The following is a 16650-nucleotide window of genomic DNA, read 5'->3' on the forward strand; positions in this document are numbered from 1 at the left end:
TGCACCTTCATACTATTGCTCAGACTACACTACGAAATATCACACACTAACCTGCATACTACAGTACTACACATATTATATTCAATCATTTATTGAGTAAAAAGTACTTAAAATAATATTATTCCCAGTGATAGTAATACGTAGGAAGAGAATCTACATATAAATACTAACCAAAAAAGAAAAAATATAAAACAAACGAAAAACTCGAACCAAACCCCTGTGCTCTTTGCGCCCCATGTCTACGTCCTGCGCGTCGGACCTCTGCTGCACTAATTGCGAAGGCGACAGCGAAAGGAAAGCAGAAACCGCCGACGTCACGGAAGCGCAGAGATCGTGTGACGTAGTACGCAGCTCCTTTGCAGTGCTAGGCCTGCCAGTGAAAGGAAACGCAGTGAATACACAGTGTTTGTGTTTCAGTGCAGCACATAAAATAACAACAATTAAAACCATTTTATTCTGGGGACGAATAGGCGGACATTACAGGTGAAGTGACCGAGAAAAAACACAGACATCTCTTTTGGCAAGGTAAGCAAGGGTTGCCGTTTTTTTAAGACATGTTATTGTTTAGCAGTGGGGGAGGGTGCTTATGATATCGCACATAAAACAACATACAGTAGGTGATTTTGTTGTATTTCGGCCTTTATTGTACGCTGGGTGTGCATTACATTATTTTAATACATGCACAATTGAATCAAGTGTTTTTCAGACTTGAGCTGTTACATGAGATTGACATGTTTTGCTATCTCATTACAGATACCTAATTTTATAGCGAAATGCAGCTAGATGCACTTTCGAACAATAAAACTATATTTACGAATGTGTGTCGACCTATACCATTAAAATAACTGGAAGTGATTCATTGACTTCATTTGTAGTTATTATTCTTGTTTATTTATACAGAAATAATTAAGCATTTGTGTTTAGATTAATACACAATACAACAATACTATCATCTGTAATGTCTATTTTAATTACAAAAAGGAGCTGGTGCATTATTTACAGATTGTAGTGATATCACTGTATTTATCAGGGTGGTGTGCGTCTGTGTTTAATGTTAGGGAAAAAAGAGATCGATATATTACACGTTGTCGATCATTGAATACAATAATGGTCTCATTTGGTTTTCTTAATCCGAGGCATTTATTTAACAATGCGAATTTGTTTTTAGCAGTTGATCAGCGACATAGTTTGCACATTTTAAATATGTAAAGGACCGTCTTCTGTATAAAACCGTGTAATTGTGCATGGACAGTACCTGCCTTTAACTACTACATATATAACGTAGGCTAATGTTCATAATGTATAATGTTTTTATATATATATATATATATATATATATATATAATTTGTTTGTGTGTGTAGTTGTGTGGTTAGGATCTAAAATTTTGGTGAAAATCAATATCTATTCACCTATGCTTCTATCCATCTGCTTATCTAATCTGCCTAATGTTTTAACTAAAATCTTGTTTTGGGTAGTCTTGGGGATGGGATTCAATATAAATCCATATGTCAGGGTTTAAACTATGTTACAGTTAATCACATTTTTATAGAGTGAATGCACTAAAAACAAATTAGCTGTTGGATTTTTGTTCTTAGGACAGTACTACAGTGTTACTCCTTCCATGGCCCAGGAAAACAGTGGCTTGATGGGTTATTTGTTCTTTTCACTTGAAAAGGGTGCAATATGCAAAGATGCTGAAATGCCTGTCTTCTGGTACAGCCTACACAAGATACATTTACCTTTTGAAATATTGCAAAATAGATTGAAGATGCTTTTTGTAACATGCAGATCAGGAATTGATTTAATATATTCTAGATTGTCTAGAAAGATGTACATTGATACAGAACTAGCTAATATAATACATCATTTCCATTAATCTTCACAAGCTCATGCAATGAGAGAGTCAACATTATTTATTTCACCACTATATTGCCTTGTTATTATTGGGATGGAAGGAATTCTACTTAAGAAATGAAATAATTTATCAGCTAGATGGGTGCTTTGCAGTGTATCTAAGCTTTAACAAATTTAACAAAGTATTTATTTTCTTAAACTTACAGTAACAAATTAGCCTATGTGATTGTATGAATGGTGATTTTCAGCTGGTCTGAAGCATCCTCTCCGGTATTATCTCTGTCTTTCCTGTCCAGCCTTTTTCTGTCATTGTATTTGTTGGTTTTGCATTTAAAAAATAATAAAAAAAAAAATTACTGACGTTAAAGACAAAAGTGCAGGTTTATGTATATTTAATGCACTGTTTGTCCTGAGTAGTTTTACACTGGGGCACCCTTCTCTCCTTTTTTACAAAAACAAAGTGCGCCACTCGGTTCTGTTATAATAAATTTTAAACTAAAATTAGTTTTTGACAATGTATTTGTATTGCCTAGGGCTCTCTTAAGCTTTGTGAATTGGTGCTTTGACCTTGACATCAAATAGACACATTCTAAGTTCTTTATGTTAACTGAGTCTGCCCAGTGAGAAGGATTTAAAATGACTCCGACATTATTTAAAAAAATGCAAAACCGAACCAAACAAGAAAACAGCTAATTATTTTTCAAGGCTTTTTACTGTGTCTTTAATACTATTAATATCGTTTGCATTTGTGCAGTACCTGGATTATATGATAGTCTACCATTTCTCTGCTATTTTATTTTAGGTGGCTGGAGAAATGCCATGCCCTTCTTGAATTTGATATACAGTGTACCATCTGACCACTTACACAAATGGGCACTTCTTAAGGCATCCTTGCTGTAACCCTAGATCTCCAGTGTTTTCTTTCGACCATCCTTTTAATTTCGCACAGCTATTAAGGAATTAATTCTACTCTTTATTTAATGAGGTGCATCACTGCCTGGAAAATGCCTTTTTCCTGATTTCACATGTCCAAATCCAAGGAAGCAGTGTGAGAGTAATTCTTATGTTTTGTGATAAATCTGCATTGCACCAGAGATCTAATATTTCACTTTTCTTTCAGGTCTTGAGAAGAAATTGCTTTTTGGTTTTGGATGCACATAATAAAACTTGCCAAGATTTCAACATGAATAGAAATAAGCGTGAGAAAGAATACTACAGTTTAGATGTTGGGGATTCAACTTTTACTGTTTTGAAACGCTACCAGAATTTAAGACCCATTGGGTCTGGGGCCCAAGGAATTGTCTGGTAAGTTGAGTAATTTAACTGCAATCAAAATCCTATAATTGCAGAGAAAGATGCATGCATAACTTTAATTAATTGGTTTTAGATCTCTTCTCCACTTAAAACCACACCTGATCATCAAAAAGAATATTCTACTAAATCACTTCAAAGTGAAGGGTTAAGGCTTGGTTGATCTACCAGTTACTTTAGTTTACTATGCATTATTGAAACTGAAATGGTAAAATCACAAAGGTTATATATATTATATATATATATATATATATATATATATATATATATATAAATATAATTCCCCCCCCCCCCCCCCTTGGCTTTCTTACTATATTAAAAAAAAAGGGCTAGACGTTTGCAAGTTACCAAAAGTATATTATTTTGTTCTGAGACAGTTTTTTTTAAGAAACATAGTTTGTTGTTTTCATTACAACATGAACCCTTAAATGGATTTATAGTAAGGTTTGTGTTGTTCATTCAAGTATAAACTTAATTGAATTCATTTTATTTTTTAAATGATTTATTCTTTTTCATTTCAGCTCCGCATATGACCACATCCTTGAGCGAAATGTTGCAATTAAGAAACTTAGTCGGCCTTTTCAAAATCAGACTCACGCAAAAAGAGCTTATAGGGAACTGGTGCTTATGAAGTGTGTCAACCACAAAAATGTAAGTGTGTTTTACTAAAATGGTCAACCTCTTTATAAGCTGTTCATAACTCCTTTAAAAATGCTCTGTATAGTACTTATAGTATGAGATATTGATACATTGATATTATGACATTGATAGATTTTTCAATTGTTAATATTGTTGGTATACGGAGATTAGTAATCCCATCTGGTTCAGCACCTACAACAGTCTTGAGAGTCGTGCATAAACATGTTTAGTGGTATTAATTACATACACATGAATCAGGATTCTTGTCTACTTTCACCTGAGCGTGCAGGTCATTAGTGAGTTACCAGCTGGGGGCTTTGAAGTCCGCTTTAGAGGATGAGCAATTTATATAACCTGTTGAAAGGTTAATTTTTTTTAAAGGTTATGGGACACCCTTAAATCAAACACAGCTAATATAATAATCTCTTTTCTTTTACAGATCATAGGACTATTAAATGTATTTACACCACAGAAAACACTTGAAGAATTCCAAGATGTGTAAGTACTTGCCAATACCTTGATGACCCTAATTGTACGACTACTACAGACTATAGACTAATATAGCATAGTAAAATTGAACACATTTAATCCCTGCGGATGAGTATAAGTGTAGAAAACACGGGGATCAGAAATTACTGAATTTATGTGAACGTATTAGGCTTTTATGAATTAAAAACTTCACATTTCAAGCTGGCTTATTTGAAATTGTTCTTTTAAGAGATTTTCTAAATTATGTATATTACTGACAGTTCAGGTCCAAGACTGACCAATTTTTAATAATGCCATTTTATATCCAAACCACAAATCCAATTGGTGGACTTTGACAGAGGTCTAAATGCATTACAATAAATGCTTGAGAGTGGAAAGACGTTTGTTGTTCCTAAACAAAATTATAACATTGTATTGTGATTTCTGACCTAATGATTATTTATTTTCAAGTCTCTCGATCATGTTGATTAATTGTTTCTGTGGCGAACGTGGATTAGATGCATTAGTTCTTATTTTTATAATTTCTTTGTTGTTGGTAACAGATACCTTGTGATGGAGCTGATGGATGCCAATCTTTGTCAAGTGATTCAGATGGAGTTGGATCACGAGAGATTGTCGTATCTACTGTATCAAATGCTTTGTGGTATCAAACATCTTCATTCAGCTGGAATCATACACAGGGTGGGTGTTATCTCTTTAGATATCAACATACATCATTGTTTAGGTACTACATTATCAGTCAAAAACCAAAACACAAATGTACAGTTAATTCTTGAGATTAGCAATGTACTTACAAATTCTTACCCAAGACCAGGACATGGACGTCAAAGTTAATCAAACTGCTGTAAATACTCTCCAGATGTCTCTATATGACTTTATATCTTTTTAAAATGAAGTTTAATGGGTACTGCTAGGAGTGAGCTTTTTTACTTCTGACACAGGTTGGAATATGATTTTCCTTTTTTTCTTTCTAGGATTTAAAACCCAGTAATATTGTAGTAAAGTCAGATTGCACTCTGAAGATCCTTGACTTTGGATTGGCCAGGACGGCAGCCACAGGTTTATTGATGACTCCGTATGTGGTGACACGTTATTACAGAGCACCTGAGGTCATCCTTGGAATGGGATACCAAGCCAATGGTCAGTAATGACACACTTTACAGTGCAAAAGCTTATTGTGTTGTGCATGCTATATTGAAAGATGTGGGAACATATTCAGCCATCCTAAGGAAACGCTGCACACCTTGCTATGTTTTGGAACAGCCTCTTTTTGGAATTTCTTCACTTTTTGATGTATATGTTCTAGATGAAGTTGTGTGTGAATGAAATTATAAACATTAATACAGTCATATATGCATGCTTCAGCTCACTTAATGTGCCTGCCTTTAACATTTAACATTTTCTGCAAGAATGTTTTTATGCTGAGATGATGTGGGCTTGATTTTTATATTAATGTAAGACAATTAAATTGACTTTCAGTGTAAACAAAAACAAACAACAAACAAGAGCCAACAAAAAAAAAAACTTTCCTGCTGACTTGTTGCTTTGCTTATGTTTTTTCCTTCCTTCTATGCTACAAACATGTAGTGGATATATGGTCTGTGGGGTGCATTATGGCAGAAATGGTTCGCCACAAAATCCTTTTTCCAGGAAGGGACTGTATCCTTATGCTGCTGGCAGCAGTTCTGTTATTCAAATTACCACGTTTCTTCAGTCAAGGCTGATTTTAATGAAAAACATATATTAAAGAGTAAAGCGATTCAAATGCCATTTTTATTTGTCTATTCATATTGGATAACATGTCTTGTCAAGTTGCACTCCTAGTACCTCATAACATTCAATTTATTCTGGTTTATTCTACTACGAGTGACTGAAAGCAACATAAAATGCAAAGAAAATTTTATCAAGACACAGCAAATTAATTTGAAACGGATTACTCTTTAATAATTAAAAAGTCAACTCAAAACCGGGTAAATCTGGTTATGATTTTCTGTTGCACAGGTAAGATGTTTTGGGGTTTGTTTTGTTTCTTAGGCAAATGATACAGGCTGCATCTGGTGATGGGACATACAGTCTCTGCTGGGTTATTGAACGTTTCTAAAAAAAACTTTACACAGGATGTTCATGAAGGCAAAATGGCCACTGTGCATTGCTGATGTTCTGAGTATCTTCAGCTCTGTGACTCTTCATAAGGACAAAGCAAGAGACAGGACCCAAGAGTTACTATTGGCCATAAGGTTAAAATGTTTTGAAGAGTCTCAGTAAATAGGGACCCAGAAGATTGGCTTAAAATTAGATCTTTAAATTCTGAGTTTCAAAACCATTTAAAAGAGCAGCAGTACACAGAGACCAGTGCATTTATAAACCTGTGTAAAAACTGTATATACTCATGCATAGGTTATCATCATGTGGGGCAACATTGGTTTTTTACCCACTCTGTAATTTTTTTTTTTTTTTTAATAATCAATTTGTTGCATCATAGAAAGACCTATCATAAGTATTTATAGGTTTTATGCATTTCTGCGATCATAATACAGTTTCTGCAGGCCTTCTGTGTCAGTGTCTTGCTTGGATTTATGGCTCAATTATTTAAATTATAGCATACAGTACAAAAAATAGGGCAATTTTTCAGTCTTTTATTTATTAATGGGACTTTTAAAATTAATATTTTACTGCCAACAAAAATCAAAAATCAGCTCTGTCACCTTGTTGCTCGACACTGACAGTAGTTGCATGCTATTCATTTTATGTTTTGTTCATTAGTTTCCCATCATTCTGTTTGTGTCTGTTCTTTTATTTTTTGTTTGTTTGTTTGGTTCCTGCACGTTAATTTCATGTCATTTCATTTTTCAGTTGATGTCTGGTCAATTGGCTGCATCATGGCAGAAATGGTCAGAGGTAGTGTGTTGTTTCCTGGCACAGATCGTATCCTTACCTGTATTTCATAGTCTGTTCATTTTTTGTGTTTGTAACTTACTTGTGAGTTGGTCTTATGATTTGCTCGCTCAGAGAATAGACGTGACCGAGTACTTTTCTGTAGGAATGCTGTGCTGAACAAACCAGGCTACTTCAGTTAAGTCTCTGATTAGACTCCATATCTTGTCTACTCATCAGCTAAATCCATTATATATCCAGAAAGGATTTGCACCACATGGAATCTCAAAGGAATGTAGTTTTTATATATATTCAGAACTGAAGGTGGGATTTTGCTTTGCAATTGACTTAATTCATCTCAAGAACAAATGGGGCTAAACTGATTGCTATGCAGGAAGCTACATTTTATCTTCGTGGTGTAAAAGTTGCTGCAGGTTAATTTTAATTCCTGTGAAGTATCTAATTGATCCGTAAACCTATGTGCTTCATATAATTAACTGAACTACAAGAAAGAGTGTTCTCAACCCCGTTTATACTCCTGATGCATAAATTGTTGATGAGTGCATTATTTATAAACGTGTGTACTGGATTAGCATCTGTAAATTCAGCACTAGGTAAAATGTGTGGATCCATATTTTGTTGGTATGCTGGAAAATTCAGTAATTTACTATTAGGTTGACATTATTAAAATTACCCCTGGACTTTTGAAATGTCTTAAGTGTGCCCATCTGTAATTGGTCACAGATTGGGAAACGTGATTTAGACTGTGCTAAAGTTTTAGATTATTAGAGTGTTTACTTGAAAATAAATTATGTTCATTACTGGTCCCAGCTCTGTATATTACAATATTAATAAGCAGGATGCTAATTCTTCTTGGTTGTGTTCTTGATGGATTGTGGGGTGTGTGGATGAAAGAGAATTTGTACTGATAAGTTACTGTGAATTTGCTGAATGTGTCAACTGAAGGTCACTCTAAACTGTGCAGTTTATCCTTTATTTCATTTCATTTGTTTATCCCCAACTTATAATGTGTGGCATATGTGTGGATACAGTGCCTCCTTTATTTTGTCTCTTAATTTTGTCCTTAAACCACAGGAACTCGTGTTTTATATTTAAAAAAAAAAGGTAACGTGAGCGATCTTACATTTTGTAAAGAAAAGCATTTCTTGTTTAAACTTGTGATAAAAACCAAAAAAGTTTTGTTTAGTATTTTTCTTAAATACCTGATCATAGATATTGATCAGTGGAACAAAGTTATAGAACAGTTAGGAACACCTTCCCAGGAGTTTTTGATGAAACTCAACCAGTCTGTTCGGACCTATGTGGAGAACAGGCCCAGGTATGCTGGGTACAGTTTTGAAAAGCTTTTCCCAGATGTCCTTTTCCCAGCTGACTCGGAGCACAACAAGCTCAAAGGTAAGTTGATTTACTTGAATTCTTGAGTGTTTCTTTAGATGTTGTGTAATGATCATTTCTGTCATGCAGCGTTTCCCAATTTTTTTCCCCCAATGGACGTTGAGAACCCTCAGTCCATCTGTTGTAGTCCGAATTTACTCACTAAGTCTGTTCTTCAGAAATAGATATTTGAAAATGGAGGAAGCAGATATTTGTTGTTATCAAGAAGCCTAACTGAATTTTAACTGTATAACAGAATTATGCAATCACATATTCATTCATTACTTGTTTATATAATATGTCTTAAGGTCTAATTATGCCTTAAGATTGTAATTGACCGTGTATAACCATGTTTGCATTATTTTTATTTTCTTTATATATGTATATTAATTGCCAAACATGAAATCCAGTAGTTTTCTAAATTAGAGTAGAAAGCAACAAAATAAATCTTTGGTAGTTTATATTTTGTCATTGATAGAACCTTAAATGTTTATCTAAGTCCAACCAGATAGTGTGTGGTTACTTCATTAAATTTTCTTCTTTACTCTGTTACAGCCAGCCAGGCAAGAGACCTATTATCTAAAATGCTTGTAATAGATGCATCCAGGCGAATCTCTGTGGATGAAGCTCTTCAGCATCCATACATTAATGTTTGGTATGATCCGGCTGAAGTGGAAGCAGTAAGTACGGTTACTCCATTATCTGTGCCCATGCTGTATTCAAAGTGAATTATAAGGGCACAAGCAAAAGTATTCCTCTGCCTAACGATGCTGTCTGTGAGCCTACAGTGCAGCTGTGTAACTAGCATACTTCACCACCTTGATATTTCACTGGATTGATACCCAGTGAGGGGTTTTCAGCAATCATTGTGAATCAGTGTAGAGGACCATGCATAATTTAAAGGGACTAGCGATATATACCATTTTCAGTTCCGTGCGCCTGTGTGTGAAATCACAATTTGCCACAGGAAAACATGCATAATAGCAGATGATAGATGGGTATAAGGCTTTTGTGTTGGTCTCTGTTAAAAGGGGGATTCCAAAGAAATATGCATTTAGATTTTTTTAATGATATCCCATGCTGTGGAGTACAATAGTTCAGTTTGGAGAACAGCTTGGCTGCCATACAGTATGAAAAGACCAGTGAAAATGCTTTTAAGATGTTCTTGTCACCAACTTGAAAGTATTAAAGTCCTAATGTGACAAACGCAAATAACAGTACATGTTTGGAACAAACAGGATCCCTCCTGTTCATCAAAGAGCTTCTGTTTTGTACTCAGCTTTTCACAAATGTTATTTCCAGCCTCCTCCACTTATTACTGATAAGCAGCTGGATGAAAGAGAACACACTGTTGAAGAATGGAAAGGTAAGATTCAGATTATTTGGATTAATACGTTGGTTACATTAATGCTGTCGAACTACTGATTAAGTCTGAAACCAGGACAAAGGCTTGGGTTAGTGCTTCACCCATAGGAGAATTAATATAAGGGTGAAGGCTGAGAAGAAGACTAGTGCTCAGGGCATGTTTAAGTCAAGGCAAGGATGACCAGGTTAAAACTAGGTGTAGTGTAAAGACTGGCACTGGGTTTGAAGTAAAGAAACAAAAATAGATCAAGACTAGGTTTAGGGTTAAGGTAAGTTAACAATTAAGTATAAGCACTACAGTACAGAGGACTTGGGATCCTGCAAAACATCCTCCAGTTTCCTTACAAATATGAATGAGTGCAGCTAGAATAACTATTGTTACTTGTTGTTTTATTACAGTTTTAATTATAATGAATGCAGAATTTACTGGGTTTGTTGATGATTGGAAATGGCAACGTTTGTATTTTGCAATTCCATGCCTGGAACTCACCTTGCATATGACCACAACATATCAACCTGTGACTCAATAGATGTTCAGATATTGCATCCTGTTGGGTGACTTAAGTATGCATTACCTTTCTTATAATCATGTAAAGATTGATATTGCTGTACACTGATGTGAAAAACATTTTATCTGAAATCATATATTTTTTATTTTTTTTATTTTAGAGTTAATATACAAGGAAGTCCTTGAGTGGGAGGAGAGGACAAAAAATGGAGTGATCCGAGGACAACCGGCCTCTTTAGGTTAGTTAAAACGGTTACCTTCACATACAAAATAAAGCTCTTGAGCTCCGGATATTTCAGTTTGGCAGAAAATATTCGTGTATATATTTTTAATTCTTCAAAAGGTAGACCGTGGATTCCATGGATCTGTTAAGGAAAGCGTATATACAGAACGAGTCGATGTTATCCAAGTTGATTCACTGTCTTAAACTGCAAAAAGATCTCCCTGTTTCTCATTTCATGTATTAAGAGATAATTGATTTCCTTAAATGAACTGGTAGGGAGGCTTTTAATTATGCAACAGGGTGCAGCTGTTGTCATGTGGTTACCCAGCAGTGCTGAGGCCTAGAAGTGCGGCCTGCTGGGTCTCCATCTATCCTTAGTGTCACGGGGGGGGGGGGGTTCCTGCTGTGAGAGGAGCAGAACAGAAGATCTCCATAGAGCAGAAACTCTGATCACTCCAGTACGTATACGTATCAATATAGGTAGGTAGATATAGTAGTAAAATGAAGTTACCACTAGATGGTGCCACAGAATGTACTTTCTTTTTCTGAAGCTACAACAGATGGGGCATCAGTAACGGCTTCATGTAGATCGGGTAGCTCCGTTAAGTGACATTGAAAATGAAAAGGAGCCCCTGCTGTCTTACATTTCTGATTTAATACTTTATTTCTCATAGCACAGGTGCAGCAATGATTAATGGCTCCCAGCATCCATCGTCGTCCTCGTCCGTCAACGACGTCTCCTCCATGTCTACAGATCCCACATTGGCTTCCGACACAGACAGCAGTTTAGAAACATCCGCCGGACCACTGGGATGCTGCAGATGACTATCATCTTGTTTTGGTCCCACTGTTTGTGTTAGATGGTATAGAATTTAGGCCAGTTTTTAAAAAGCTACAGCTTCTTTTGATTTTTCCCAGAATGCTGACTTAGGCTGTAAATTATTGTGGCTTTTTTTTCTGGAAAGAATCTGAGAATCGTCGTCATTTTAAACACTAAAGGTATTTACCGAACATTAAAATCATACACACAGAAACACTTTTTTTATTTAATTTTATTTGTTTATGCTACGGTTATACCATTTTGCCATATTGTAGGATGCTACGGATAATTTGTAAAGATTTTATGGTAAATATATTTTTTAAATATTTTACTTTGAATTTTTAGTTTGCAGTGAGCCATTTTATCACATTTAAGTGAATTTTAACATCCTTCATTTTGCTATGCCATCTGCTACTTAGTAAAATGAGAGGAGCTTTTTTATCACTTCATGGATGATGTATAAAATACAGGTGTCCATATTGTAGAAATTTTAAATATTTGACTTAAATTTGTCTGGGAAACAACTGAACATTTTCTGTTGTTACTACTTTCATGTAAAACGTTTGAAGTTAAGACCGAACTTATTCTTTTTGCATACGTTTAAGTTGTCTTAATAGGCTTTTAGAATAGTGTTATCAGTTGTTCCTCAGGCAACTAAATTCTCAGACTGCTAATTCATTGTTTTAAAATGTTTTGCATATTTACATTTTACTATGAATTTGCTTACATGATAGAATTTGTTGATACGTTATGATCAAAACTTACAAATGTAATGAAAGGTAACTAAAAGCCTTCAAAGCTGAAGCTAAAAGCAGAGTGAAATTCGTTTGGCTTCCTGCTTATTTGACTACTTATGTTCTGCACTGGTTAGAAATATAATTTTTCTTAACAATTCATGTTGCTTTGACAGTGGGGAATGATCTTTAATCTAAGAATGTGGCGCTTCAAAGAAGAGATTACAATTAGGATGTCATTAATGGGAACAGGTGACTTGTTTTAAATGCTGGGCACAGATATGCAAAGAATGGATTGTAAAGGGATTTTAATTTTAATTTTATTTTAAACTGTCACACTTTATTTAAACTTATCAAGGGTGTTGAATAGGTAATAGGATGTGGGGATATTACAGTGCCTAGTAACCATGGTATAATAGTTTCACTTCCTGCATGCCACCAAATTACAGTGTTACAGATAGGAATAAAGAAAAGAAAAATGGTAGAAATCATGTTTTAAAGTTTGGGAAAGTTGGTTGTAATAGTATCACACACTATTTATTTAGTATTTGTTCTATAATTTTTTTAAATATATCATTGTCTGCTTGCAATACGTTGACTTTTTGCCAAGTATATAGTGCTTTCCAGGATGAGTAAAAAATGCAAGTATGAAAAATATCCGTGAGCGTTCCTTCTGCAGGAAATAATAAATGCATGTGTGCACTGTTTTGTTCCGTACCCTTTATTACTATCAATAAGTGAAGCACCAACAAACAAAATCAAAGTAATATCAAAATGTTATGCAATAATGGCCTATTGGAGTATGTTTGGTTTTTTCTTAAAAAGGAAAAGTGCCTGTAATTATGGTGCATTAATTCCTAAAAAATGTTGAGGTTTTATTTATACATTGTATGTGCAAACTACTATTGTCTCCCCCGTATCCCATCATATATGAGGTGGTTCACGTCAAAACGGATTATCTATTTTTCTACTGCATTGGTAAATTTGATCTGCAATTGGAAGTAGAAGTCTGTAAGAAGGATAAAGTATGCTTCAAAATGCTTTAGCACACAAATTGGTTGCTCTAAAAATGTTCAGTGCCGTTTTTATCAAGGTATTTCCACCGATGTTAAATGTATTGGGGAGGAAAAACAAACAATTGGTATCTTAAGTGGTTCATTTATAACAAAACCCTTGCACCAATTTGAATAATAATAAACCGTTATGTTTGGCAAATACCACGGGTTTCGTTAACGTATGAGTTTAAGCCTATTGTTTTTAGAACACGGTTTTTTTGAATATAGGAAAGACGTAGGTGTACATCCTTTCAGTGTGCTGTCTGAGAATGTAAAACGATATGTAATGGAGCGTATGGGAATGTGAAAAATGCTGGAGAATGTAAAGAAAATGGAAACGTCTACAGTACAAAAAAATACCATGTGAGGCATTCATTGTCAGAATATCTGACTCCGTAAACAAGAAGATTATCTTCTAAAATGTGATAGCTTTTTCCTTTCTTTCTTTTCTTTTTTTAAGTGCTCTTAATTTTTTTAGCTCTTCTGATCCCATGGCAGGAGATGCAATTGGAACTGTAAGGTAGCTTTGCTTCTGCTTAAATGTTGCATCTCTCTCAAAATACGTAATAATCACAATTTAAAGTAGGCTTTGATGAACTACCTCACTCTAAATTTCTACAAGTTCTTGGATAAGCATAGCTGCCCACATTATTAGTTATAGAAAACAAATGTGAAATACAGATTTTCATTATTTATTTATTTTTAAGTGTACTATTGTCAATGTTAGGAGACTTCTAGTATTGTATGTAATGTATACTTCACTTAGAAGTAAGAAAACTGTTTATGTATAATTTTTTTACAGTTCATGTGCAATACCTTCTGCAAATTGTGCAAGTAGTAAGTGGTGGATCTAGCCATGTAGATGTATGTTTCTGAAGGTAGAAAAAAAATGTTTGGTACTGTCAATCCATGTTTTCCTTTTTATAAATTTAAACAATTTTATGTGACTTGATATAGTCATCATTTAATGTAATCAGCCTTACCACATTTCAATATCTGCGCCCAGATGGCAGTGGGTGAATATCATGCATGGCCAGATAGATTTTGATCTTTAGATGGTAAGGTTAAAGAAAACCATTTGAGAAAAAATGCCTAAAACAAGCTGATGTTACTATGGGTGCTGGTTTGTATTGTTTGCTTGTAAGGCCAGCCATGCAGGTTGTTAATTCCTTGTTCTGGGTATACTATACCACAGACCATAATAAGTGCACTATTGGAATGTATGCACTGGAATCCAATAATGCAAACCTTAAAACATGTACTGCAAATAAACAATTGAATTTAATTGTGTTTGTGTGTTTCACTGCTAAGACATTCAACAAGCAATTACTAGGGAGTATTGAAAGAAAGATCAGATGTGCTGCATGTAACCTCACCTCACTAATATGTGCTTGATAATATGGGTGAGTTTTTTTGGTATTTTAATATGCCTTGATTTTTTTCTCTCTCTCCAAGTAGTGAGCTTTAGAACAGATACAATTACAAAGTCATTGAATAATAGTTTGTTTTACTATGTGAAAAATAATACTTCAAGTGTTAATCCAAGTTCAAGTTGTTCAGTTCAAAAGATCCATTTACAAGCACAAACAAGTCGTTTTGGCACTTTGCAAAAGATTACACTGTTTATAATACAGACATGAGTCTAAGATGCAATGCAACATTTCTTTTTTTGCCTCCACTGGGCAGTTAGGGTCATTAACACCATCCACATAGTACAGGAGCTCGCACACTTGCTCCAATCCTCCATCTGCTTTCACAAAATATAACTAGACACTTACAGAAGGACACCATGTAAGTACAAACATTGTTTACAAACATGTAAGGTTCTTGATTTATTTTTTCTTAAGTATTTTTACTACTTTGTACAATCAAATTCAGTTTTACCCAGCTGGTCTGTGTTTCTCAGCTTCATTGTAGCTCTTTGTGTAAGTGGACCAGGGTCAGAAGTGAAATGTAAATTATTAAAACAGCAGTTTATTTTGATTACAGTACAACGATGCCTCAAGAAACAGTAGTTAAAGCCACAGCACCTGATTAAATAGAAATTATTTACTATATAGTATCTTACTGTGTGTATACTGAGATGTAGGCCAGTGCTGGATAAAAGGGTCTTCTAGGGTAAAATAATACACAGTCTCTTAACTGTCCTCTGTCTCCCTATAGATAGGGTTTGTGGATCGGGGTTAGGCTGAAGACTAAAGCCAAGGTTAGGGGTGTACAGACCGAATAAGGCTATAGTTCAGCTTAGGCCTAGATCAATGCTTCAGTTTAGGGTGTGCTTGTTGGTAATTAAGATGTGAGACTGCGTTGGGGCCAGGGTTGCATGTTGGTTTAGGGATAAAGTTACAGCTATCTGTCAAAATAAGTGTTGGGTTATGGATAAGGCTGAACTTAAATATCAAATTCAGATATGTTTTTTTCTGTATTTTTAGCCATTAGATGATGTCACCAGCATTTGTAGTGTCTTTCTAATGTCTAAACAAAAAATGGGGCTGATGGATAGGAAGGAAAGCATAACGGAAGCTGTGGATTCAGTATAGGCTCTGGAATGGTTAAACTTTGATCTCCACTATGGTCAAGTAATGTTTTCTCCATCCCATGCAACAACCATAAAAGGCACAGTCAGGGAAACCCATTTAGTTTGATTCTTTCTTTCTCATTTTCTTTCTTTTATCAGAAGTTACTTTTCATCTGCTTCATGTACAGGTACCACTATGGCTAGTATTCCAGTTCAAATGTTTACAATGAAATTCATGCTTTGGTATTGTGTTTGTGCATATACAAAGGCCATATGATTACAGTAGTACAATAATTTAGGCATACCTTGTAACCTTACATTTTAGATACATAAAAAAAGTCCTGATATACAGAATAACAGCATATATAAATCCAAAGACAAAGTACTGTAAGAAAACAGTCTGGAATTGCTTCAGAATACTCATGATACATGAGCACAGGAAGCTAAAAACACAGTCTTCTACAAATGTCACCTTCCAGGACTCTTAAATTGGATTTCAAACTTTGCTTGTCCTTGTTCCCAGGGTTAAATCCCCCAGTGTCGAGAAAAACTCCTCCATTTCCTTCTGCAGCAGTTGGTTTCTTCTCTCGGCATCCTCACGCGCTCGTTCTGAATTGCGAAGTTTGATTTCAAGCATGCTGTATCTCTTCCTTTCTTGATCCAACTCCTCCTCCAGCCTCTCCATTTGCACAGACAGCGACGTACTTGAGTCTTCCAGTCTAGAAAAGGAAAAGCCACGTCACTCAGATTAAAGATCTTATTTTCCACTGTAAAATCTCTTTTCTTACCATTATTTTATTTAATTTCGTCTCCAAATGAAATAATTGAGTGTGTCTTCTGTCCTGTACACAGAATTTTACTCAA

General features: G+C 34.9%; 2 protein-coding genes across 5 annotated transcripts in view; one reads left to right on the top strand and one right to left on the bottom strand.

Annotated features, from left to right (window-relative positions):
• Positions 1-339: 339 nt before the first annotated feature.
• mapk8a (mitogen-activated protein kinase 8a) lies at positions 340-14553 on the top strand. Of its 3 annotated transcripts, none has more exons than XM_066693691.1 (12): positions 340-525; positions 2976-3160; positions 3688-3817; positions 4245-4303; positions 4837-4975; positions 5269-5434; positions 5882-5953; positions 8402-8584; positions 9119-9243; positions 9866-9929; positions 10598-10675; positions 11339-14553. In XM_066693691.1, the coding sequence occupies exons 2-12, from the start codon at positions 3039-3041 to the stop codon at positions 11482-11484; spliced, it is 1284 nt and encodes a 427-aa protein (XP_066549788.1). In that variant the 5' UTR covers positions 340-525; positions 2976-3038; the 3' UTR covers positions 11485-14553. The 3 variants fall into 3 exon arrangements, with proteins under 3 accessions (XP_066549788.1, XP_066549787.1, XP_066549789.1); XM_066693690.1 differs by lacking the exon at positions 5882-5953 and adding an exon at positions 7148-7219 and having other exon boundaries at positions 341-525; XM_066693692.1 differs by lacking the exon at positions 5882-5953 and adding an exon at positions 7148-7219 and having other exon boundaries at positions 341-525; positions 11334-11461.
• Positions 14554-14877: 324 nt separating this feature from the next.
• LOC136716182 (rho GTPase-activating protein 22) overlaps positions 14878-16650 on the bottom strand; it is a 34208-nt gene continuing 32435 nt past the window's right edge. For both annotated transcript variants that reach the window (XM_066693688.1, XM_066693689.1), the window contains one exon: positions 14878-16505. In XM_066693688.1, the coding sequence (XP_066549785.1) occupies positions 16283-16505 (223 nt within the window). In that variant the 3' untranslated portion in view covers positions 14878-16282. The remainder of the gene's footprint in view (positions 16506-16650) is intronic.

The sequence above is a fragment of the Amia ocellicauda genome, chromosome 20, assembly GCF_036373705.1.
Source record: "Amia ocellicauda isolate fAmiCal2 chromosome 20, fAmiCal2.hap1, whole genome shotgun sequence".
NCBI lineage: Eukaryota > Metazoa > Chordata > Actinopteri > Amiiformes > Amiidae > Amia > Amia ocellicauda.

What these genes read in the sequence shown, in the direction of transcription:
- mapk8a (XM_066693691.1), top strand. Translation starts at nt 3,039, where the DNA reads ATGAATAGAAATAAGCGTGAGAAAGAATACTACAGTTTAGATGTTGGG. An exon ending in ATCCGGCTGAAGTGGAAGCA is followed by an intron (nt 9,244 to 9,865) that starts GTAAGTACGGTT and finishes TGTTATTTCCAG; the next exon opens with CCTCCTCCACTTATTACTGA. An exon ending in CACTGTTGAAGAATGGAAAG is followed by an intron (nt 9,930 to 10,597) that starts GTAAGATTCAGA and finishes TTTTTATTTTAG; the next exon opens with AGTTAATATACAAGGAAGTC.